Source organism: Pleuronectes platessa, chromosome 4 (assembly GCF_947347685.1).
Source record: "Pleuronectes platessa chromosome 4, fPlePla1.1, whole genome shotgun sequence".
In the NCBI taxonomy this organism is placed as follows: Eukaryota; Metazoa; Chordata; class Actinopteri; order Pleuronectiformes; family Pleuronectidae; genus Pleuronectes; species Pleuronectes platessa.
The window spans coordinates 23,405,955-23,428,938 of NC_070629.1; the positions used below are offsets into that span (position 1 = coordinate 23,405,955).

The following is a 22,984-nucleotide window of genomic DNA, read 5'->3' on the forward strand; positions in this document are numbered from 1 at the left end:
GTAAAGCGTTTATCTGTAGGCATTGATTTCAGTTTGTGAAAATGTGAATTTTCTGCTGTCTGGACTCATTGGAAAGACTTAATAATAAATAAAGGGCAAAGAACAAAATGAAAACGTTTATTTTGCTGGATTGTCTCTTTTGGGCAATATTCCGGTCTGTTTATTTCTAACGTACAAGAAAAAATTGTCGCAAATGGCTTTTTCTGAGGTTGGAAGAGGGACGAACTAACCCGTTGGCACAAACTTACAAAAGAACACAGGTGTAATCCCTAAAAATAGTCACTTTCAGTTCTGTGAGTTTCAGTCTTATTCCTCACAAAGCTCATGCCGTAAAAAAAAAAAAAACCCACAAACTCTCTCTAAAGGAAACGCTCGCCCACTCTTCATCCCATGTGTCCTCCTGCTAGTATCTGGGGTAGAGCACTCTGTGAATCTGCCCGTCGGCCTTGTGAGGGTCCAGCCACTTCCCACACTGGAAGATGGTTGTGACGGAGTTGGCCGTGTTGGTCACCTCCACGCACTCTAAATACCAGCTGCTGTTTGAGTGGCTGTTGTCGTGCTCCACTCGGACCCTCAGCAACTCCCCGAGGTCCAGCATCTCCAGAACGAAGCGGTCGGTTCGCCCTCGCTCGAAAAGGTTGCGGAACTTCTGTCGCAGATGACGCTTGCCCGAGTCCCCGTTGACGCCGTAGACGGTAATGAAGACGTTGGCGTCCGTGCCGGCTCCTTTGACGTCCCCGGTGATGACGATGATTTCGTACTTGACGGGAACCAGCTTGCGGACTTTGCTCGCGAAGCTCTCGATGGTCTTGTAACACTCAAAAGTCAGGAACTTGTCCTTTTTGGCCGCCAAAGGGATTTGTGCGTCACACTGGAAGAAGTATCTAAATAGAAGGGAAAGTTCAGAGTCACATCAAACTCCTTCAACGTGATATTTAATGTCACAAAATGTCCACTTACTTGTTCCCCAGCTCCTTTTCTGTCACCACCACCTCCATTACGTGCCAGAAAGCTTCACCCTTCACCTTTTTACCCTCTTTCGTTATGTGGCCGATGCAGATGCCGGCGATCTCCCCCACGTGCTTGGACGAGAACTCAAATGTGTCGGTGGCACCGCTGTGAAGGGGCAAAACAAGTTTCAGCTACAAGCCTGAGTTTGCTCCTGAACGGTGAACAGTTAAATTCACTGGTCTGCCAGAGGACTATTCTCCTGTGCGTCTCGTGGGATTAGCTCTCCACAGAGTAGGGGCTCAGAGAACAGAAAGTGAAGCTACAAGATAAAAGGGTCTAGAGAAACAAAGCATGTGAAAGAGAGGAGATTACGTAAGGCGACATAACAGGGTGTTACCGTGAGCTGAGGCACCGCGACTCCCTTTGAAGACCTACCGTAAGAACTTCTTCTTCTTATTCTCGAGAACAAACTCCTTGGAACGAGCTTTTCTTCCTTCCAACGCGATCCAGGCGTTTTCCGTGGTGGAGGCATCGTCTGTGTTCGCAGTCGTTGAGGCAATTTCATATTCTGTGGGATTGCAGAGAGACGGTGGCTCGGTAATCACTTCACATCTGGCAGATGCTTGAAATTAGCTGCAAGTCATTAATCCCCCGGCAATTAGAGAGTTTATAAGGAAGCCCACAGACTTTTCAGTGGTTACTCACTGGTTTTGTCACTGAGGTCTATGGAGTCGTTGTTGGCACAGGCCAGCTCCCTCATTATCTGCCCGTCGTCTTCGTTTTTAGCCAACCAGCGGTCGCAGGGGAACCTGAAGGTCTGGTCCATGGCCTCGTCTTTCACGTCAATGTACTCGAGATGCCAACCAGGAGAAGGGCCTGTTTATAGCAGCAGCAGCAACAAACTTCAACTTATTAAAGCAATCATCTGAATTGTAACCCTTCAACAAATTTGCGTCACAGCAACCAAATGCAAAGTTGCACAGGCCGACAGATTAACATGTTTCCTTAAGGATTCTTTTAATGTTGGGGAACAGATGCATTTTTTCTTCTTCTTACAAACAGGGAAGATTCTGGTATTTTATCTTCTGTTTCTGCAGAGTTCAGACATTTCAATGCAATATAGACTTAAGTAGGACATACAAGTAAATTGATATCGTAATATAATAATATAGTAATGACAGACAGTGTATATTTTAAGGTAGAGGATTTTTAATAGATTACCTACTGCTACAATAGAATTATTGCGGAATAACCATTATATTTGTGTTCAACAATATTATCAAGTATAGTACCATTATTGTCAAATAAGCAAACCTTAAAGTTTGCAGTAAATGTAATTAATATACTTACCAAAATTTGCTTAGTTTACTCAAATATTTGTATGTACACTGTAAAAAAGCTTTTCAAATAAAAAGACTTTCGTAAAAAAAACAACGACCTGTAAATCCCTCTTATCCAATTGAGGTAAGCTGTAAAAGAACATTGCATAAATGTCTTTACTCACCTTTGTTATCGTGCCACACTCGGACCTTGGACAGTTCACCCAGACTGAGCATGTCGGGGAATCGGAACACATCCTTCATTTTACGCTCAAACTTGTTCCTGTTGGTGCTCTCCTTCAGAGACAGCGTCCCGGTGTCGCCGTACTCTCCGAACACAATCACAAAGACGTTGGCATCAGTGCCGGCACCTAGGAGACCAGAAGTATTTACTCTGTTAGATTTGTCCGAACAAGGCTGCATGAATGGTACCATGATCTGGACACAGCATAATCAAATACTACTAAAATACATATTAATGAATGAACCCTGTGACTCAAAACTCAGGGGACTCACATCCGTAATCACTGGTCTGGACCTGGATGATGTAGCTGGTTTTCTCCACCATCTCCTCCTCGTCCACCACCGCTGCCAGCTCGCACACCTTCGTCCTCTTTGGCCCTTTGGTCTTCGACAGCCAGTTCTCGTAGGTAAACAGATACACGTCCTCTGTGGTCAGGTTCCGCATCAGGATCTGAAAGCGTTTGTTGAGACCTTTAAGCCTGTAGTTACGGCCAAAAACTGTTAAGCAAGATGTGACTGTGCCGATCATAATCACAGTCGTATTTTTGCTTCTGATTCAACTGAACTGGACAAATATTGAATCTTTTGAATTCAGCTTTCAACCTTTTTGTTTTATTGACAATCAGACGACTGCAAGCTTCAAATCACATGACTAACAGTTTTTATTAAAACCTGAATAACTAACATTTAATAACCTGGAGCAGGTGAAGTTTAAGCCGGAGCCCATTGATTGCACTGCTCAAGAAATCCGTGCCTTCTGTTACACAATGTTATTCTGTGATCTTTGTAGGAATTTTAACAACTCAGGTGCCGTTGCAATGGATTCTCGTGATTATTCCGTATCTTGATATGTTAAAGTTCGTAAAAAATATGATTGTGTTACACTGTCAAGAAACCAGTCGGGGCGACTCCCGCTGCCATCGATCCGAACTCTGATCTTCTTCAGAGGAGCGATGTCATCGATCTCCAGGTTGAATGTGTCTTCTTGGCCTCTTTCAAACCTGCATGTGGACAATATACTGGTGTGAGTATTATCTAGCTTTTAAAAGTTGTTTGCTTTCTTGGTGAGGGTTGAGATGATCTAACTATGAAACCATAAAAACAGCAGGTATTTAGCTTAGCTTATTTTAGCATATTGGAAACCATGAACCAAATGAACAAGTCAAAGTTCATGCAAATACATTTTAAGTAGTTCTTATCACATTTTTCACATCACATTATAGCACTTAATCCAGAGAAAAACTCATTTGCAATTTTAAAAAATGTGGTTGTTACCATTGACTCTCTGAAGACTGAGACTCACTCACGCCAAATAACAGTTTAGCACAATGGTTTGTTTTCACACTTCTGTTTGAATGTGTAAACATTAGATGTTGTCGTTAGCTGGATTTTGTTTAATTCGGACTGAGCCAGTTACCTTCCCTTGTATCCACTCAAATCTAAGTTGCTAGCTGCTGACAGCAACTTCATAATTATAGCAAATATATAAAAGTCTGCTGATTCAGGTCTCATGCAGAAAGCAAATAAACACGTTCCTCAAAATGTCTCATGGTTCCTTTCAGTGATGGGGGGGGGGGATTGTGAGGTCAAAGGAGGACTGACCTTATCTCATTTTTGGGCAGCAGCATTTCCTCTGTGCTCCCATTGGCTCCGAACACCGTCAGGAAAATGTTGGTGTCAGTCCCTGCGTACTGGGTGTCACCTGTGACCACCGTGGCTGAATAAATAACCTAAACATCCAGCAAACAGATACAGATACAGAAGAGAGAGAATCAGTTTTTTTTTCACCACACATAAAAAGGCGTTTTTTTCCCAGGCTGTGATATTTCCGGCGCAGTCTGACTCACTTTGCGGATGATGTTGATGGTGCTGGAGTCCAACACGTTGAACAGCCTGGCAGTGAGGCCGTCTCCCCGGTCCTTCGCCAGCCAGCACTTACATGGGAAATTGTACTTGATACCTTTGGTTGGCACGGCAACCGACAGCTCGTTCACAAACCAGCAGCTCTCTGGTGTGACGCCGTTATGGCCGAGCTGGGGAGGACAGAGAATCAGGGGGGAGATAAAAGTGGGACTAAATGAGACACCATTTGATTTTGTGTGATCTTGGCACCGGAAGGCAAGGAAATGAATTATGCTGCGTGAGAATGGCTTTATTTAAATCGTCGACGTCATCCGAGGAGGCGGCAGAGACGAGACGGCTTCGACAGATTTAGCAAACAGAGACGCTCCCAGATTCTCACCTCCACCCTCTTGATCTCCCCTACGTCAGTTCCATAGGACACAAAGTGCTCCATGGTGCCCACTGTGAAGGACGTCTTCCCCTCGGGCGGGTCCAGCCACATTCGCTCCGTCTCAGTGTCGGTGGGGCCGGTGATGATGACATAGACCCTGGCTGTGGTGCTGGCATCACGGTCTGCCCCCGTGGACAAGGTGAAGTGATAGGGGATGACTAGGTGAGAGAGAGAGGATGTTTTTAAATTTCACTTTAAATAGAGGAGTAGATCAACATTTAGGGAGATTATATTCCAAAGGCTCTTTATCAGCACTATCTAAACACATGTTCTTCTGGCTGTGCAGTAAAAGTCTCATCACCTGGTTTATATTAGCTTTGCATAAAGAATGGAAACAAAGGTGTCATGGAAATTATTGAATCTAACTGTGATCCCTGAAATGTAACGGATCCTCCTGTGCTGACAGCTATGCTCAAAGTTCAGTTGGATTGACCTGATGAAACATCATTATATAAATTCCACTTATTGTTTGCATCTGCCTGATATCAGGAAATGTTAGTTACCTTGAGCCTAAATGCCCTTGTGACTATTTGATGTTTTGCTGAATGTCTATACACTCAGGAGACAGGGGGGGGCATCTACCCTTTCGCTGACAAAGTCTGACCACTGGACACGTCCTGCCTGCATGATATCGAAGGATGACGTGAACCCTTGAGCTGTGCATAAAGCTGGCACATCTCCTGTCACCCGTTGTCAGAATCTTGATACCTGCAGTGGTGTTGGAGATTCTGTCCCGCTTGGCCAAGTGTTTGCTCAGTAACTCTGTCTGGTTTCAAATCTATTCTCTGTAAATTGTTTGTTGACCATTAATTAAATACTTTGAGATCATTGAATTGATCACTGAGTCTGATGGTTTATTTCCTCACCAGGTAATTACATACAAAATTCCCATGACAAAAGGGTTAGGTTGCACTTTTACTTCTAAAGTATTGCGTGAAGTACTTTTTGCTTTCTTTGGATTCCCTCATGACTTTGCTGCGAGAGAACAAATTGTTTCCTCTAGACAAACAGCAGATCATCTACAGGGACTCAATCTCCTCATCAAAAAAAACATGAAGAATAGTTTGGTGATCTTACTTGGACCCTCTTCCACCACTGCCACCTTCTTCTTCTTTTTCTTCTTGTTGGCATTTCTGTCCAGCCCCAGTTTGGCCTGAGCCAACATCTTGGAAAATGGATCAGTGCTTCTTTCACCTTCATACCCCTGCACCAGACAAATCACACAACAACACCCATTTCAGAACTGGTTTCAACGCAGCAGCAGTTGATAGAAAAGCAGACACAAAGGGCACATGGCGTCTGTGTAACATAGTGTTGTGACGGAGAAATGACCGAAGATGAAATTATGACCCTTTTTGGGGGAACTATCCCTTTAAGATGACTATTTGCTCACTGTCTGACTATTTTCACACTTGGGCTTAAAGGGCCATTGCACAGATTTTATTTCTATAGGAAGCCGGCAGAGTAATTAAACTTATTCCGTTAATTTGCTGTCACACAAGCTCCTCCGGGGAACGTCTCAATAACTTCAGGTTTACGGTGCATGTGTGAAAACAGCTTAAACGTCTCCCTCTCTCCACCTTGACAAAGAAGGTCCTCTCAATGCGCTTGTCCTCCCTCTTTCTGGACAGCCAGCGCTCACACAGGAACATGTACACCTCCTCCGTTTCCAAATCCAGCACCTCCACCTGGTCCAGGTACCATTCAGCCCCCATCATGGAGTTGTCGTGACGAATACGGATCTTAAACACTTGCCCCAGATCCACAGCCTCGATGGAGAACTTGTCCACCTGAGGGGCAGAGAGGATGTGTCACGCTTCTACCACAAGAGAGCTGAAAGAAATGTGATGTTTTCAATCACACGTTTCCCCACACACCGCTCCTCTCTCAAACTTGTTCTTGTTGCTCTCGGATTTGACCAGTTTGCGCTCTCCTGTGTCTCCCAGGTCTCCGTAGATGGTGAGAAAAACGTTGGCATCAGTCCCGGCCCCGTGCGTATCACCTGTCCGCACTGACACCGTGTACGTGTGAGCTGTGTTGGAAAAAATCAATCAATCATCAACTGAGTAGATGCAGGCTACACTCTGTTTTCTCACGGATTTGTAAAATGAGTAAATGTTGAGTTTTCATGCTGTGACTGTGCTATTTATTCAATTATTCAGGGAATAACATGATCTATAATATAAATCTAAATGGTGAAAAACAAACCTCATCGTTTCATAGTGTTTTCCCCTTTTCATTTCCAGCTTTATTTTATATATTTATTTATTATTTAATTACTTATCTTGTGTGTGTTGGTTTTTGAACTTCCTGCCTTTGTGATTACCTGCTCTGTTGTGTCTGATTACCATCGCCCCTTGTGTGTGTTTGGATGTGGATAAATAGTCTTTTTAACAGGAAGGTTCCTGTAATTGAGTGAAATAAGCCATAATAACAGCTGTTGAAATTCACTGAATGACTAGTAAAGGAGCTTTAGTGCATCTTATCTGGTCCATGTTTTACAAAAGGAAATGAGATTCATTTCAACAGCGGCATTTTCAGCGACGCTGGACACAGGCCGACCATATAAACAAATAATAATTTAAAATGTGTGCAGGTTAATTATGAAAACGCTTGTGAGAAATGGACATTCAGTTTGCATGTGACAAAAGGGAAACATTTTACAAGTTCCCATTAGTTTCTGTGTAAGGCTGATTGTAAAATTATGTCCATTGGTTTGAGAGGGATGACGTCAGCAACTTCCTTAAGAGGTTTCTGATTTGAATTGATGTTAAAAAAAGACATTTTTCAGATTATTCTGACAATACATGAACACTTAATAATCTAAAATCTATTCAGATGTCCTGCTCCTTATGAATTCACCTGTGCATCTTTACTTGACTTCATGACATTTTCTAATCGATCTAAGAATAGTGGTTAGAAATAGTTTTTAGTTTTTTTAACGCAGACTTTGTGTTCCCTTGAGTCTCCATTAGCCCATGATTCCTTTCCCTTGTGCATCCTTTGCTCCTGTTTCCTTGTTCACCAGGAACCTGCACATTGTTTCCTGCTGTGTGCTCCTGCTCCCCCTGTATGTTTATCCACCCGTTTGTCTGTAACCTTGTTTTCTAGTTGCATGCCAGCACTGAAATCAGAGTAAACCTACTTTCCAGAGCGTCCTCCACCTCTGTCTCGGTGGTTTTCAGCGTCCCGTCCCTGAGGAGCTTCTGCGTGATGATGTCCGAGGGGACCAGCTCCCTCACCGTCTCCCCGTCATCCTCAGACTTGGCCAACCAGCACTCACATGGGAAGATGGTTGTCTCTGAACCCTGTGGTTAAACACAAGCATATTCAACCCCAAACTGGGCCTAGCTGTGTCTGTGTAACACTGAAGTAGAGAGCACCTGACTCTGAGAGATGTGTGAGCCAGAAGGTGTTACATTATTCATGTTCTAATGAGGTCATAGATAATGGAACTCTAAATGATGCACTTATTGACGAAAGATGTAATCTCAAAGGTTTCCCCCACCTTTCCTTTCCTGAGCTGGCGCCTGATCTCCACTCTGTCCAGGTGCCATCCCGGGTTGGTGCCCCTGTTGTCGTGTCCGATCCGGATCTTCTCTATAACATCACCGACATCCTCCAACTGGGAGAAGACAGCACAGTGTTTGCAGAGCTGCAGCCGCGGTCCACAGGGGCGTAGTAATCCCAATCTACACACTCACCTCTACGATGAACATGTCCTCCGCTCCCCTCTCAAAGTACAGACGTCTCTCTCTCTTGTTGACACACAGGTGTTTCTGCTGAGTGCTCACTCCTTTAGGTCCGTACAAAGCGATGAACACATCAGCGTCTGTTCCCGCGCCAAACACATCGCTGGTGTAGATCTTGATCTCATAGGGCACGACTGAAAATCAGAGAGAAACAGGACAGTCCAGAGGGACGATAGAAAGGTAAAGAACATATAAGCACAGTTTGGACTAATGGGCTCTGTCATGAGCACCTTTATAAAAGTTTTGTTAAATATTGGGCATAAATTGTCAGTGCAGGATAATAATCTGTGTGCACAAGTTAATATCTTATTTGATAAAGATGAAAACAAAAGCAGATCTTATTTTGGGTATTTTAAACTTTACTATCATTTTCTGGACTTTTACATTTTATTGGTATTTCCATTCTAGGTCAGAAAGAAGTATTTTACAAAAGTATGATGTAAATATGTGTTTTTGTTTGTCTCTGCATGTAACACCATATACCAGTGACATGTTCAGGTTGTACCTCGCCTCACGCCCAACATCAGCTGGGATATTATCACTTACTTTAACATTTGGATCTTGATTTGAAAAATCCGGGGAAATGGATTTTTCAGGGAACTGATATCAATGAGTGTGTTGAGCACGGTGCAGCATCATTGACTTTAAGGGGACTGTGGGGCCTTGGCAGAGTTTCAGGAAAACAAACTAGCCATGGCCACAACTGCAGCTGAATCATTGGCTCCAATGTTGTAATTTGGTCGGTTTCACGTGTGGTTGAAGAAGCATAGAGTGCTATTACGGCTGTGCAGTTTAAAAGGATCCACAGCGACATAATAACACTTACACACAGTATTAAAAACTCCAATTCCACAACATTTTACTGCTCGTGCTCCAACACTTTCAGCTGATTAAAATTACCATGAAGCACTTTTACAGGAACGTTTCTCAGTTGGTGCTACTTTCACTAATGGACCCGAGCACTTCTTCCACGGCTGTTCACTTACACGGCATGTAGAGCTCAGTCTGCAGATCGGCGGGATACAGATCCCTCACCAACGCCCCGTCGTCCTCGCCCTTGTCCAACCAGCGGCCACACGGGAAGCGTAGTCTCTGACCCTGCGAGGCTGCGTCGATCTCGACCCAGTCCAAGAACCAGCCGGGAGAACCTCCTGCCAATTGGACATGTTATTCACTTTCATGTACTCTGCTATTATTTTTTGTGTGTGGAGCCTTTTCTTTCCCCACCTGAGTTGTCGTGTCCGACGCGAAGCTTCTCCAGATCGCCCAGGTCCACCGCCTCCACAGTGAACTCGTTGATCATCCCCTGTTCAAACTTGTTCTTGTAGGTTTTACAAGACTTTAAGTTGACGACCCCTGTGAATGACAATGAAAATGTTGAGCTCAGGTTGCTTGGCAGGTAACGTGCAGTATGAGTTCACCCCAGCATCTCACCTGTGTCGTCATTTTCTCCAAAGAGGATGGCATAGACGTTGGCATCGGTACCAGCGTACTTCTTATCGCCGGTTTTGACTTTAATGGTGTATGTGGTAGACATGGCTGTAAGATGGATTTAACAGGTCAGTACAATAATCCTTTTCATCTTCACAAATGCTGTTGTCTACACCAGAATGTACCACCACTGAGATACGTTCAGGAACCCTTTGATCGCCCTCTATTAAAACAAAGCTCTGTAAGTGTGTTACATTTCTGCTCCAGGCCGAGCGTGGCGGCGGTCCCCTCCTCATCGTCATCCTGCCTCATGAAGGCCTCGTCCACTGGCACCAGCTCCCTCGCTATCTGCCCATCGTCCTCATCCACAGCGAGCCAGCGGTTACAGGGGAAGTAGTATCTGCAGACACAGGAAACTTCTCCGATCAGATCTCTAACTCAGAGGCCACGTGCCTGAGGCCATGAATGGCTGTATGCCGGTTTCACCTACGTTGTGTCGTCCTTCGTGTCCACGATCTCGACACGATCCAGGTACCAAGAGGAGTAAGAGTTGGTGTTGTCATGGCGGATCCGCAGCTTCTTCAGAGGACCCAGATCAATGGCCGCCACTATGAAAACGTCCTCCTGCGAAACATGGCAGCAGCAGATACTGGTCTGTTACCGACAACATTAAAGTTTCATTTGATACAGTGGAAATGATGGTGAGGACGGTCGGATACAATACAATGGAACACAATACTCCTTTACTGGCAAAAGTCTTGTTTTCCATAATATGATGAATTAATATCACATTAATATTTTAATTAATTAATTATAAAATCCAAATTCAGCATCTCTTATGTAAAATGGAGACTTTAACTTCGATTTATATTTGACTTCTAATGCCAGAAACATTAACGTGTAAGCAGCATTTTAATGCTTGACTGAAATGGAACAAATTTGAAACATCTTATTTATCTATTACAATTCTCAACAACACAAACTCGTAAAGTTAAATTTATGATGACGTTGGAAATAAGTAAATTTAATTACATGTTTATTACTGAGGTCAAAGTTTAAGATCAAGTTGTCCTGACCTAAAATTTTAGACAGTAAACGTTCAATACAACTTGAGCTATGACATCAGTGTTAAAACATAAATACATTGACAACTCTATCCTCAAAATTCTAATAAATCTTAGAGTTATTGTCCTATTCAGAATTGTATAAGTTAGTAATTTCTGTCTTAAATAAAAAGAGCACGTGTCGTTGTTTCTCATCCTAAGCCAACATCCCTGTCACAGACTGACACGAGGCTCTTGTGGATTTTAATCCGTGTGAAGAAATAAACCTACTTGCTTTTGAATGTGAGTTTTTTGTTCCGATAGAATCAGGTGTGATGCAGACATGAATAATTCACCGGTCAGGATTAAGTAATGAGTAAAAGTAGGACAGGTTGGATGACACAGAGGAGGCCTCAGAGCTGCTCTCCCTCACAGCTGGCTCGCCTGCAGGGGGGCTTGTAATCCTCCCAGAATACCCTCCCACCCACACCACTGTGGAAGTGCCTGAGTCTTTGACTAACCGCTGGTTCCTTTCCAGCACGATACCCCCTCAAGGAATATAGATACAACTGTGCAGTCCCGGTAAAAGATGCATGTTGTGTAAAATTTGAAAATCCCATCAAACATTCCTACTATTGTCGGCTGGGAAAAACAATAAAATATGTAATATAAATGATTGAACCTTCCCTGCAGGTCTTTTTAAACAAATCTAAATAATTCAATCCCTTCATTTTATTTCCAGTTGATTTAAAATGTCATACCTGCCTGCGCTCAAATTTGTTGAGGTTGTCAGAGTTCTTCAGATAGCGCTCTCCGGTGTCTCCGTTTTCTCCGTAGATATTGATGAAGACGTTGGCGTCAGTCCCGGCTCCCAGCATGTCACCAGTGAAGACGCACACTTCATAGGTGTTGACTGTCAACACAACACAAGGGATGAATTACTAACACCTCTTAAACATGCCGCATGCTGCGTGTCGGTCAGGAAACTGTGTCAAAATCAAAACAAAGCGTGTCCTCAACATCAGCTCAGAGTGAAGGATACAGATATGTGATGAGGTTTATTACAAATAATTCAAAAGGAGAAATAAACCAATATATCCATGCATATGTCTGTGTGTAGACTGTACTTGTATATTCTACACGGTCAAGAGTGTTCGTATAAAACAAGATACAAATTACTGGTGTGTAGCTAATTTATGTGTGAAACTCTTTTACTAATTAATTCACTATATGTATATGTCCATATTCATTGTTTTTTAATCTGATCTGGCTCTCTGAAGAGGAAAGAATATAGAAAGTAAAGGTAGGTGTTCCTCAGATCATTTAATCTTCTCTTGATTATATTTAATTCAATTTGGTCAGTCCTAAAACCAGTTTATATGCTCACTACTGCCCACAGCTGGACTGGTGTGACACAGTTGACTGGTGAATTGTGGGACGTACTGAGATATGTGTAACACTTGGAAGCAGCGTTAAGAAACTAGTGCAGATTAAGTGTACTGTGTGTTGTGTGTTTTTTTTTTGACATGGGACCGAAGTAGCCTGGGATCTGATGTTCGACTCTCCTCTCCAACATCTCACTTGGTTGGTTTCATTTTGTACCTTCCAGCTCCTCGGCCTCCTCGGGCAGCAGCTCCACCACCAGCTCGCCATCCTCCTCTCCCCCGGCCAGCCAGCGAGAACATGGGAAGTGATACGTCAGCACCACCTCCTGCATCTCCTCTCCTCCATCCTCCTCCTCCTCATCCTCATCTTTCTTCTTCTTCTTCTTCTTTTTCTTGTCCTCCTTTTTCTTCTCTTTGGGCACCAGGGCCAAGATTAAATGTTTGACGTCCACTGACTCCAGGAACCAGCCGGATCCGATCCCAGAGCCATCGTGACCGATGCGTATCTTGAAGATCTTCCCCACATCTTTGGCATTCATCTGGGGAACAATGTGTGATGTTTCAACTCAAACACACATCTGGACAATAACTTTGTACTTTGGCTTCGAGATGCATTTCCACTAAACGCTTGAAATCCAAGCTTCCTTACCTTGAATATTTCTGTGGTGTTCCGCTCATAGTTGTTGGACCTGCTCTCGAGCCGGATGATCTCTGTCTTTCCTTTCTCTCCATAGACCTGGAGGTAAACTCGGGCGTTGGTGCCGGCAAACATCACATCTCCAGTCACTACTGTTACCTCATAGTTTATCACTGGAAAATACACATAAAAGTATCTATAAACATGCATTCAATATGTGTGTGTGTTACAGTATGTATAAGGACTTGAATAAAATAGGAGTTACAGCACAAAATCTGAGAATACTGCTTTGACAAATATGACTGAAATAAAGCAGATATTGAAAGGATGATCCCATTTTATATATCGATTAAAATAACACGATTGTTTCATCTTTTAGCGCAAGAATGTTGGACTGTTACCTACATTGCTCCATGTCCAGGATCTCGCTCGGGTAGATCTCCACCTCTGTCTTGCCGTCAGCCTCATCCCTGCTGAGCCAGCGGTGACTGGGGAACATGTAATGTCTCCCATGGACCGGGACCATGATCTGAACACTGTCCAGGAACCAGCCGGCTCGCATGCCTTCATTGGTGTGGCCAATCATCATGCGGCTGATCTGGAAATAGGGAATGAACGGAAGACGCTATTTAAACTGTTCCCCTTAAATTTTGGGTTCTAAACCTTCTCTGAGTCACCTGTCCAATATCGAAGGTTTCCACGGTGAAGATGTCAATGCGGCCCGTCTCAAAGTAGTTCCCCAGGTTGTTGGCGGAGACCAGCAGTATCATCCTACTGGTGTCCCCTTTCTCTCCGTAGAGCTTGACGAACACGTTGGAGTCCGAGCTGCTTCCGGGGATGCTCCCTGTCTTCACCGCGATGTGATAGTCGATGTCTGACGCACACAGACAAGGTATAGAGTCAGCTCCGTGTGCAGGGATCAGATATGAACGTTAAAGCAAATGGGGACGTACTGTAAAGACGCTGTCCGTCTGAGAACGGCACCAACTCTCTAACAATCTGTCCGTCATCCTCGTTTCGATCGAGCCACCTGCAAAAAAAGAACCAGTAATCAAACTCTCATCTCTGCCATTATTTCTCCTATCACTCGCAGTATTGACACTGTGGCCATTGCACCTGTTGCAGGGGAACTCTACGGCCTGGGCCTCGGCCTGGCCCTCCTCTCTAACAATCACTTTGTCAAGGAACCAGCCGCAGCCTCCACCTTTCCCATCGTGTCCAATCCTCACCCTGCGGACCTGCCCAATGGTCACTGCCTCAACGATGAACTCGTCCAACTGGAAAGACAAAGAAAACCCATCAGCACCTGGAAGCAACAAACTGCAGCTGGTTGGGTTAGTTGAACTCATGCTGATCAGTGATTTGGACTGGGTCTACCCACGCTTCCTTTCTCAAACTTGTTGATGTTGTTTTTGCAGTTGACCAGCTGACGATCTCCGGAGTCTCCGTTGTCTCCGATCAGGTTGAGAAACACCGACGCGTCCGTGCCGCTGCCGCCGACCGTCCCCGTGCAAACTGTCACTCTGTATTTTATCACTGCAGAGAGGAATCAGATTGATCATGAGGTTTTACATCATTCTGTGTGTTTGGGAAAGCAGATGTTGTGTTTGGTTTGTGTTCATACACGGCAGCGGCTCGGAGTTCAGGTCTCCGGTGGCAGGAAGCTCCCTCACAACCTCGTTGTCGTCCTCATTGGTGTCCAGCCAACGCTCACAAGGAAACTTGTACTTTTCCTTTGTGAGTGTCTTCATCAGAGTCGCCTGACAGGAAAAACACAATGGAAAAGTCTGTTGGAGTTGATATGTGAGGGTTGTGTCTGGATTATTGTTTGAGTGTTAGAAATCCAGAACGGTCCCCTTTGCTAATTGTAAAAGTGGGCAGAAAAAACTAGACCTTAAATAGGTAGAAAAGGATTTAAACATTTGATAAACATGAACTCGAAAACCACTGTCAAAAATGGAATCAGGATATCTGATATATATATATTTAAGATATAATAATATTAGTTATGAGATTTCTTCACCTTGCTGAGATGCCATCCTGCAAAAGGATTTCTCTTCTCATGCCAGATACGGAATTTGGTAAATTTTCCCAAATCAGGCAGCTCGACCTGCAAATACAAATCAAGATATAAGCAGTTTTCTACACAGTGTCCTTATCTGACTTAGTGGATGATAATATGTGCAGGGTCCTGAATTATAGGAAAGGCCTCTCACCATAAACCTGTCCACCTGTCCCTGTTCAAAATTGTCCGTTTTATTGTCCAGCCTGATCTCGTCTGACTTGCCCTTCTGTCCGTACACCTGGAAGGAGATATCTGCGTCCGACCCTGCGCCGGGAATATCCGACGTCCAGATCCACAAGGACCACGGGTGCTCTGAGGAGAACCAGGTCAAATCAGGATCTTGGATTCAGCAGTCAAGTCATGGTTTGGTACATCTTAGCCATCCGACTATGATTACTGATTATAACTTACTTTTCTGTCTCTTCTGCCTGAGCGAGACCATCTCATAGAGCTCTCTCTCTATCAGCCCGTCTCCCTCCTTCTCATCCAGCCATTTACTGCAGGGGAACGTCTGCTCGACCCCTGTGAATGGACAATACACCACCACCTGGGAAGAAGAAAGACACAGAGATTATTAACTCACATACTATAATGTTCACAGGTCCAGTTCGTGTTTTTTTGTGTGTGTGTGTGTGTGTGTGTGTGTGTGTGTGTGTGTGTGTGTGTTCACTGTACCTTCTCGCAGTACCACCCAGCACTGACTCCGTCGTTGTCATGTCCGATGGTGACTCTGCTGAGGGGACTGAGGAGCGCGGCGATCTCCACGGTAAAGATGTCCGTCAGGCACCTCTCGAACTTCCCCCCCTCTAAAAACACCTGGATGAAATCCACCACATCAGGTCACTTCAGGTCACCGAAAGAAAGGTGGTCAGGGTGGGGGTGGTGGAGGCCGAGATCACCAGCCTTTCACCTCAGTATTACTTTAATTTACCTTATTCACTTATATTGTTGTTTGATGTCTTTGTGTTGTCTATAGCACTATGTGACAATAGCACTGATTATTATGATTATAATGAATTTAAATAGCAGCAACTAAAACAGATTAAACTGTAATGATGATCAAAAATCAGCATTAGTATGTTCAATGTCACCAATCTCAAATAAAGCCAGTGCGGATTAAAACTACAACCAATACTTTACTTAACTGTCTACAATGATAATTAAGAACAAGCTTTTGAATCGACTCAGTTTCAAATAACAATAGCTGCAGCCATTGCTCTGCAGGAAAGTACAAGTTGTCCACTCTGTTTCTACTCTGCAGTCTCTTGTCATTACCCTGCCACTGTTCTTCATGCCTTTGGAGCCGTGCATCACGATATGGATCTTGGAGTTGGTCCCAGCACCTCGGATGTTGCCTGTCACAATCTGGACGTTGTACACGATACCTGGGGGGTACAGTTACATGTCAGGCTATCCCAGGCTCTGCCAGCAGGTCATTATGGTTCGTGGCACCAATACTCCCTGAGCAACTGTGCAGGATATTTTTTTTGTCAGATCTAAACATCGATATCCTTACAGGAGAATTAATGATCACACGGAAGGTCTTTCTGCTGAGCTGGAGAGAAAACAGACTTATTTTTTAGAGCCATCTTGGCTTTAAAAGTCAAAATGAGGAAACAATCCTGAACTTATTTTCATCCTTATAACCGTATTTGCATTCAACTGATACGAAAGATGAAATGTGAGGTAGGTACATTTTATTCTTCTAAATCTTAACCTCACCTGTGGGCTGGTTCCCCCCGACTAAGATATCCCTCTGGATCTTCCCGTCATCCTCGTCGAGGGCAAACCAACGATTCACTGGAAACTCGTAAACTATTTTGTTTCCCAGATCGTCCAGAGACACCTGTATGAGAAGGAACATTTAGAAAAAAGAACAAGATGATGATCATCACATGACTGTAGCCAACAGCTAATAGAAAATATGTTTTAGATGAAGTTATGAAAAGTTACAGGTAAAGACGTTGTTGTATTTGATGAAGTTCGTTGCAAAGATCCAAATAAATATTACAGCTACTGGGTATTAAAAATAGATTACTGGACTGTTTTAGTCCCTTTTCCTGCTCCATTCATTTCCATACTTGTATACTAAATACTGATACTAAATAAATAATAGTAATTTGGCAAAAAATGTATGTTTGAACTATAGAAATTAATTTACATTTATTTCCTGCAACTTATATTAAACTTAAATTACTTTCCCTAAAAACTGTTCACTCATGAATATGTCATCATCAAGGTTAGATGGCAGCATAAACCACATTTTAAAAAAGTATTGAAAATTACATGACTATTCTATGATTATTTTTGTTGTCAGTGATCTTTGGTGTCACTCTGTGTTGCAGCAAATCTACCCACTCGTCCGCTTGGTGTAAGCTAATCCTTCAATGGGGCTCGGTTTCCCTTTACACAGAGGGTAGGATGACGACATGTGTGTGTGTTTGTGAGTGTGTGGGTGAGTGTGTACACGTCTGTCATCTCTTAGTTACACACATATGTGTTGGAGGAGCAGGGACATGAGTAGCAGATGAGACAACTGAGAGGAAATAAGAGGCTCACGTGTGTTAAGTACCTGTGTAGAGACAGAACTGAGCCGAATGAGGGACAGACAGACTCTATGACGGAGGATTTGTTTCATGATCATTCTCTAAAAACCCTGAATGTTAAACACAATCGTTATTCATCCGTCTTGATAACTTTGTTGTACCTTGTCCAGAAACCATCCAGCGGAGGAGCCCTTGTTATTATGGCCGATGGTGATCTTCCTCACTTTGCCCAGGTTCGGTGCCTCCATGGTGAACTTGTCCTCTGTGCCTTTTTCAAAGTTATTTTTGTCGTTGTCAAGTCGCCTCTCGCCTAGAATAGAAACAAATGGTTAAAGTCATCAGACAAAGTCGAAAAAAGATGGTGTCAACTTTATTTACCTGTGTCTCCAAACTCCCCAAAGATATTGATGAAGACGTCTGCATCTGTTCCAGAGCCTTTCACGTCTGCAGTGAAAACGCTGACTATATATTTATTATCTAGAAAATCAAGAGGACACATTAAAAAAAAAACGAAATGTCCACAATACTTAAAAACAGTAGATAGATCACATGCATTTACATAATCTTGATTTATGAGTTTGTTTGGGCCCGTTTATACTGATTGACTGGAGGCAATGCGGATGCTGTGTATTCACTGGATTGTGTGTATGCGTACATTTGGGCATGTCCATGGGGTCCATGCTGCCCAGCAGGTCTCTGACGTAAATGCCGTCTCCCTCTGTCTTACTCAGCCAGTTGTTACAAGCAAAGTAAAACCTCAAGTGAGGCCTGATCACGTCCGTCACCACCACTCTGTCCAGGAACCAGCTGGCGCTCAGCCCTGTGTTGTCGTGCTCGATCCTGGAGCAAAACATGTGTTACTTGTAATTAAATCAGGGGAGGAGACATCCCAGAAGCTGGTAATACCGGGAACTATATGATACACTGAATAGTACAGAAGAAAAAACGGATCAGGGATGAAATGTCTGAGTCCAACAAACCTTATCTTTTTCAAAGATCCAATATTGTGCGTTCTGATTCTGAACACATCAGTTTTGGCTCTTTCGAAGGCCGTGCGACTCCTGAAAACACGAAACAGTAAACTCTTCAGGAGCCAACCTGAATTTTATCATTAAACTCTTGATCACAAAGTAAACACGAAAGAAAAGAAGAAAATATTCAACATACCCTTCAGACGCATTGTGCAACTTTGAGTAAATCATGCATTAAATCCCTGAATTGCAAATTTCACACTCGATCACAGCACACAGTGTTTCTGAGCAGCCACCAACACTCCATGAAGAATAAATACCTCTTTTCTGTGCTGTTAAAGGGAAGAGAGGAAAACACAAGTAATTAATTCAAGCTCAATGAAATTTGAAGTTTAAATCAATTAAAACTTAGCTTTTTATCTGAACAAATTCTAAAAATCTTCTCAACAACAAGAACCATATGGGTTTTCATCTGAAATTGAAGAATCTTTGAGGAGGACTCACTTGCTGGCCAGGTGGACTTTGGGAGTGATGCCATATTCTCCGAACAGAGTGACAAACACATTGGCGTCGGTTCCGGCTCCTCTCTCGTCTCCGGTCACGGTCACCACCTCGTACACTGGGGGGGGAAATATTTCATTTTACAGCTCGGATCATTCTAATCAACGCAGGTAAAAGTTTTGATTGTTTAATTTGATTAAAATTAACATAGAGAGCCAATGAAACATCTTTCAAGTAGTTATGATAAAGTTGGATGTTGAGTGAGTCATGGACGGAGACAAAGCATCCTTATACATGGAAATGACCTCCTTTTCCAGTCATTACCCTTTTCCATTGGCTGTAGGAAGAACCCAACTTCAATACTGCTTTAACACTAAAGTCAAAAAATAGCTTTGTGCTTTTCCTTTTCTTCACATTCTGCCGACATCACGTTAATGTGGCATTCGACCTCTGCTGAATCGTTGGGGTCTGCATTCAACATGTGCACATGCAGCAAAGGTCAGAGTCAGTGACATTGAATAGAGTCAGAAAACAAGTGTGGGTGGATAATGAGTCTATAAATCAAAATTCACTGGAGCTTCACTGAGGAATGAGTTCATGAGTTGGAAGTAATAGAAATAAGTTTTTTTGGTAGTTAGTGCAGGTTATTGACAAACAGCTGATGTGAAAAGGCCATTTAAATGAAATTATATAAACTAAACCATTAAATGACAACTACTTAAAATGTAGCCTTATTATTATATTAAATTAAATTATATTAAAATTGTAATACATTTTAATTGCCCTGATCCCACTATGATGAAGGATTTGATAAGAATCATTCTAGGGAGTCTTTAAATTAGGGAATTAACATTTGACCATAGAGGACTGTGACGCTCTTCCAGGATGTGTAACCCGCCTGTGTGAGGGTTAGTGACAGGTGTCATATAGCTCTAGGTTACTGGTAATACACGGACACCTCTTCACTCAGTGTAATGTTACCATGAACATCCAACAAAAGCAGGAGCACATCACAAGTGGAGTCACTCAGAATCATATATCTGCAATTAAGGAGTCACTTCTCGGCCGGGTGTCAGATGTCTCTCCTCAGACAAAACATGCAGCTTCTCTATTGAGTCGGTTTTAATTGTCTCATCCACACACGTCAGATCTTTGACAGCACCTTTGAGTTACCTTTCTTCTTGTGATACTCGTCCTCGTAGTTCTCCACCTGGTCCGGCTCGTAGTTGCGGAGCTCATTCTCGTAGATCTCCACGTAGTTTTCGATCTTCTTCTTCTTGCCCTTTGTCTTCTTGGTGTCCTCATCGGTGTCCCCCGCCACCGAACCTTTCTTCTTCTTTTCTTTCTTTTTCTTTTTCCCCTCCTCTTCATCCCCGGCTGCCGGCTCTTCCTCTTTCTCTGTGTTCTTTTTGGATTTCTTATCCTTGCCGCCCATCTTGTCTTGGACCTTCTTTGAGTCTTTCTTGGTGGTCTCGATCACATCAGGGAGTTTTCCTCCTCTCTTTTTACCCTTGGAGTCATTATTGTTATCTTCATCATCTGTGTTCTTAGACTCACTGTTCAACTCATCCCCACTGTCCTCTCTGGCTTTCTTCTTCTTCTTCTTGACCTTTTCTCTTCCCTTCTTCTTCACATCAGGCCCCGACGTGTCAGAATTATTTCCTTCTTCATCAGTGTCTTTTAGCTGCTTTCTTTTCTGCTGCGTGTTCTTCTTCCTGGGTTTTGGTTCCTGATCCTCCGAGTCCTCGTCATCCTCCTCTGCTCTCTGGGCTTTTTTTTTCTTTTTTGTGGGCATCTTTAATTTATTTACTACCTTGTAACCGTAACCGATTCCCGCGTGTTCCGGTGAAACTTGAATAAACTGACCCGTGACAGAGAACGAGTGACCCACTGGCAGCACAGGTCCGAGTCCGAGCTCTCAGGCTGAAGTTTGAAAGGCAGCCAGGGGGTAACCCTCGGCTGGTTAACCTCCCCTCACGACAACAGCAGATACTCTGACCTCATTAGAAATGTCAATGTCCTCCTTGTCACCTGACCACAGGAGGAAACCCTCTGTGGGAGTGGAGAGCTGCTGGAAGATTCCTAATCGGTGGCTTGTAATGGTTCTGCTTTTATAAAGTTAAACTGCCAACACCTTTGTGACTTAATGAGGCACATAATTATGGTTGATTCATAATTTAACAGCATGAAAAAAGAAAAAAACTAAAACAACATGTAACATGTAGACTCAGCCGGCCTGAGTCTGGTTATGTGCACAATCCAAGTGGGTGATGATGACCTCCAGACCAATTATAAAAAAGTGCTTTTTACATTTCCACACATTTTTAAGGATTTTGAAAACAGTTATTTACACTTTCTAAAATTGGTATTTTTTGTAAATGAAAACCTCTGAATGCTACTTTTATCACTGCTATTTAGTATAACACCTAAATATCCAAGGCCTTGCACATGATATTGGATAGTGCAAAGAATAACCTCTGTCAAAATCAACATGAAGGGAGACAAACATCATTGTCAGACCCCAGAATGCAGAACTGCTCTTCAGCTGTAAACGTAACATTTCAGACACAGATCTCACATCTTCTGCAGGGGCCTGGCTTTTCTGTTATTTTCATCACAGCCAGTAGAGGGAGACACCTTCATTTGCATGTCGGTTCAAACCTACAGTCTATGGTTAAAACTTAATTATTATTTGCACCATTACATTTGTTAATCAGAGGGTGAGAACTGGTTGCATCATGCAAATTGTGACTAGTGTAGTGAAATGTCTTTTCTTCTTAATGGTTGAACTCAGTTGTTAAACATTTGATGGAAACACGTCTGTATATTCCCACAGTTCAACAGAGAAGGAGAAACACAACAACAAACGCTTTCTATAATCAAACATTGCCTATAGAAGTTAAGCTTTACACATAAATAGAATATGAACATTCTTCATTTTCTTTTTACTTATATACCAGGATGCACAGTGACAGTGGAACACATGTAAATAGTGAAACCAACCCGCGACATATATTAGGCTTTTAAAACATACACAACAAAATGGTAGCACATGTGTTATTGTGTGTACTGTACAATACACAATTTACAATAACAATAATAATCATGAAAAAGGAATGAAAGGTCTTCATCCTGTATTCATTTTTGTGTCTGACAAAGTGTTTTTGTTTCTCCCTCTCTGTGCTGTTTCCTTTGGCTCTACTCTAGACATTTTGCCTTGTGTGATGAATTGAATCCCTGGATGCTCTTCCTCTTCCTTGTCCTCATCTTCCTCCTTCTGTTTCCCTGCACCCCCCCCCCCCCCCCCCCCCCCCCCAGCCCTCCGTCTTCTTCTCTCGCCGCGGTGATTTATCCAAACTTGGAGCCCCCACTCTAAACACTCTGATTTGGAATCATTTAACAGCTCATGTTTGCACCTGCGACTTGTCAATTTAATGTTTTATTCCTGGAATTATGCTCTAACCACTCAGAAATGTTAAAGTGTTTTTGCAGAATTTGGTTATAGAGAGAATGGTGCCTAAGTTTTAGGTCAGGGCGCGTGTCAGATTCCACTTTAAATGTCATATTCTTTCTTCGACTCCGCATCGGGGGTTGCTGTTCCATTATGCAATCATAATGTACACAGGAAAGTGTTCCTCTAACCGTTTCTGCAGATGTTCTCTGACTCCAAAGAGTAGATTGAAATGGATCAGCAAATCAATTTAAAGAAACAGCTCTTATATAACATGACAAAAACGGTTAAGACCAAGCAAAGTAATGAGCTCTAAAATCAGTGTGGGTGGATAGTGAGAGGGCCGTGGATACTTTTGGCCCTGCTCCGCACCCTTTCTCAGAGATGGGACTTTTG

The 22,984-nt window shown here is 43.1% G+C and overlaps 1 protein-coding gene across 1 annotated transcript; it reads right to left on the bottom strand.

Moving 5' to 3' along the window:
• Positions 1 to 403: 403 nt before the first annotated feature.
• loxhd1b (lipoxygenase homology PLAT domains 1b) lies at positions 404 to 22,149 on the bottom strand. The gene is made up of 46 exons (XM_053421073.1): positions 22,141 to 22,149; positions 21,004 to 21,060; positions 20,519 to 20,902; positions 20,311 to 20,425; positions 19,141 to 19,255; positions 18,646 to 18,726; positions 18,321 to 18,505; positions 18,044 to 18,142; positions 17,827 to 17,975; positions 16,842 to 16,965; positions 16,395 to 16,504; positions 15,795 to 15,935; positions 15,531 to 15,666; positions 15,271 to 15,431; positions 15,078 to 15,164; positions 14,679 to 14,814; positions 14,436 to 14,590; positions 14,171 to 14,331; positions 14,008 to 14,084; positions 13,732 to 13,928; positions 13,460 to 13,652; positions 13,067 to 13,227; positions 12,840 to 12,956; positions 12,635 to 12,779; positions 11,794 to 11,945; positions 10,480 to 10,613; positions 10,244 to 10,389; positions 9,993 to 10,097; positions 9,786 to 9,914; positions 9,545 to 9,709; positions 8,511 to 8,692; positions 8,315 to 8,431; positions 7,952 to 8,114; positions 6,684 to 6,838; positions 6,387 to 6,596; positions 5,884 to 6,010; positions 4,756 to 4,964; positions 4,361 to 4,546; positions 4,116 to 4,243; positions 3,397 to 3,514; positions 2,787 to 2,964; positions 2,456 to 2,662; positions 1,657 to 1,827; positions 1,387 to 1,519; positions 961 to 1,116; positions 404 to 884 (listed from the first exon to the last, which is right to left on the bottom strand). Exons 1-46 carry the CDS (start codon positions 22,147 to 22,149, stop codon positions 404 to 406), a joined length of 7,047 nt encoding a protein of 2,348 aa, XP_053277048.1.
• Between the last annotated feature and the right edge of the window lie 835 nt (positions 22,150 to 22,984).

Excerpts from the sequence above, each read along its gene's own strand:
- loxhd1b (XM_053421073.1), bottom strand. Across the intron at positions 20,426-20,518 it reads CAGAGAAAGAGGAAGAGCCG|ACAAAGGGCAAGAAGAAGAA; the intron begins GCAGCCGGGGAT and ends GACACCAAGAAG. Across the intron at positions 16,966-17,826 it reads CTGGATGGTTTCTGGACAAG|GTGTCTCTGGACGATCTGGG; the intron begins GTACAACAAAGT and ends CTTCTCATACAG.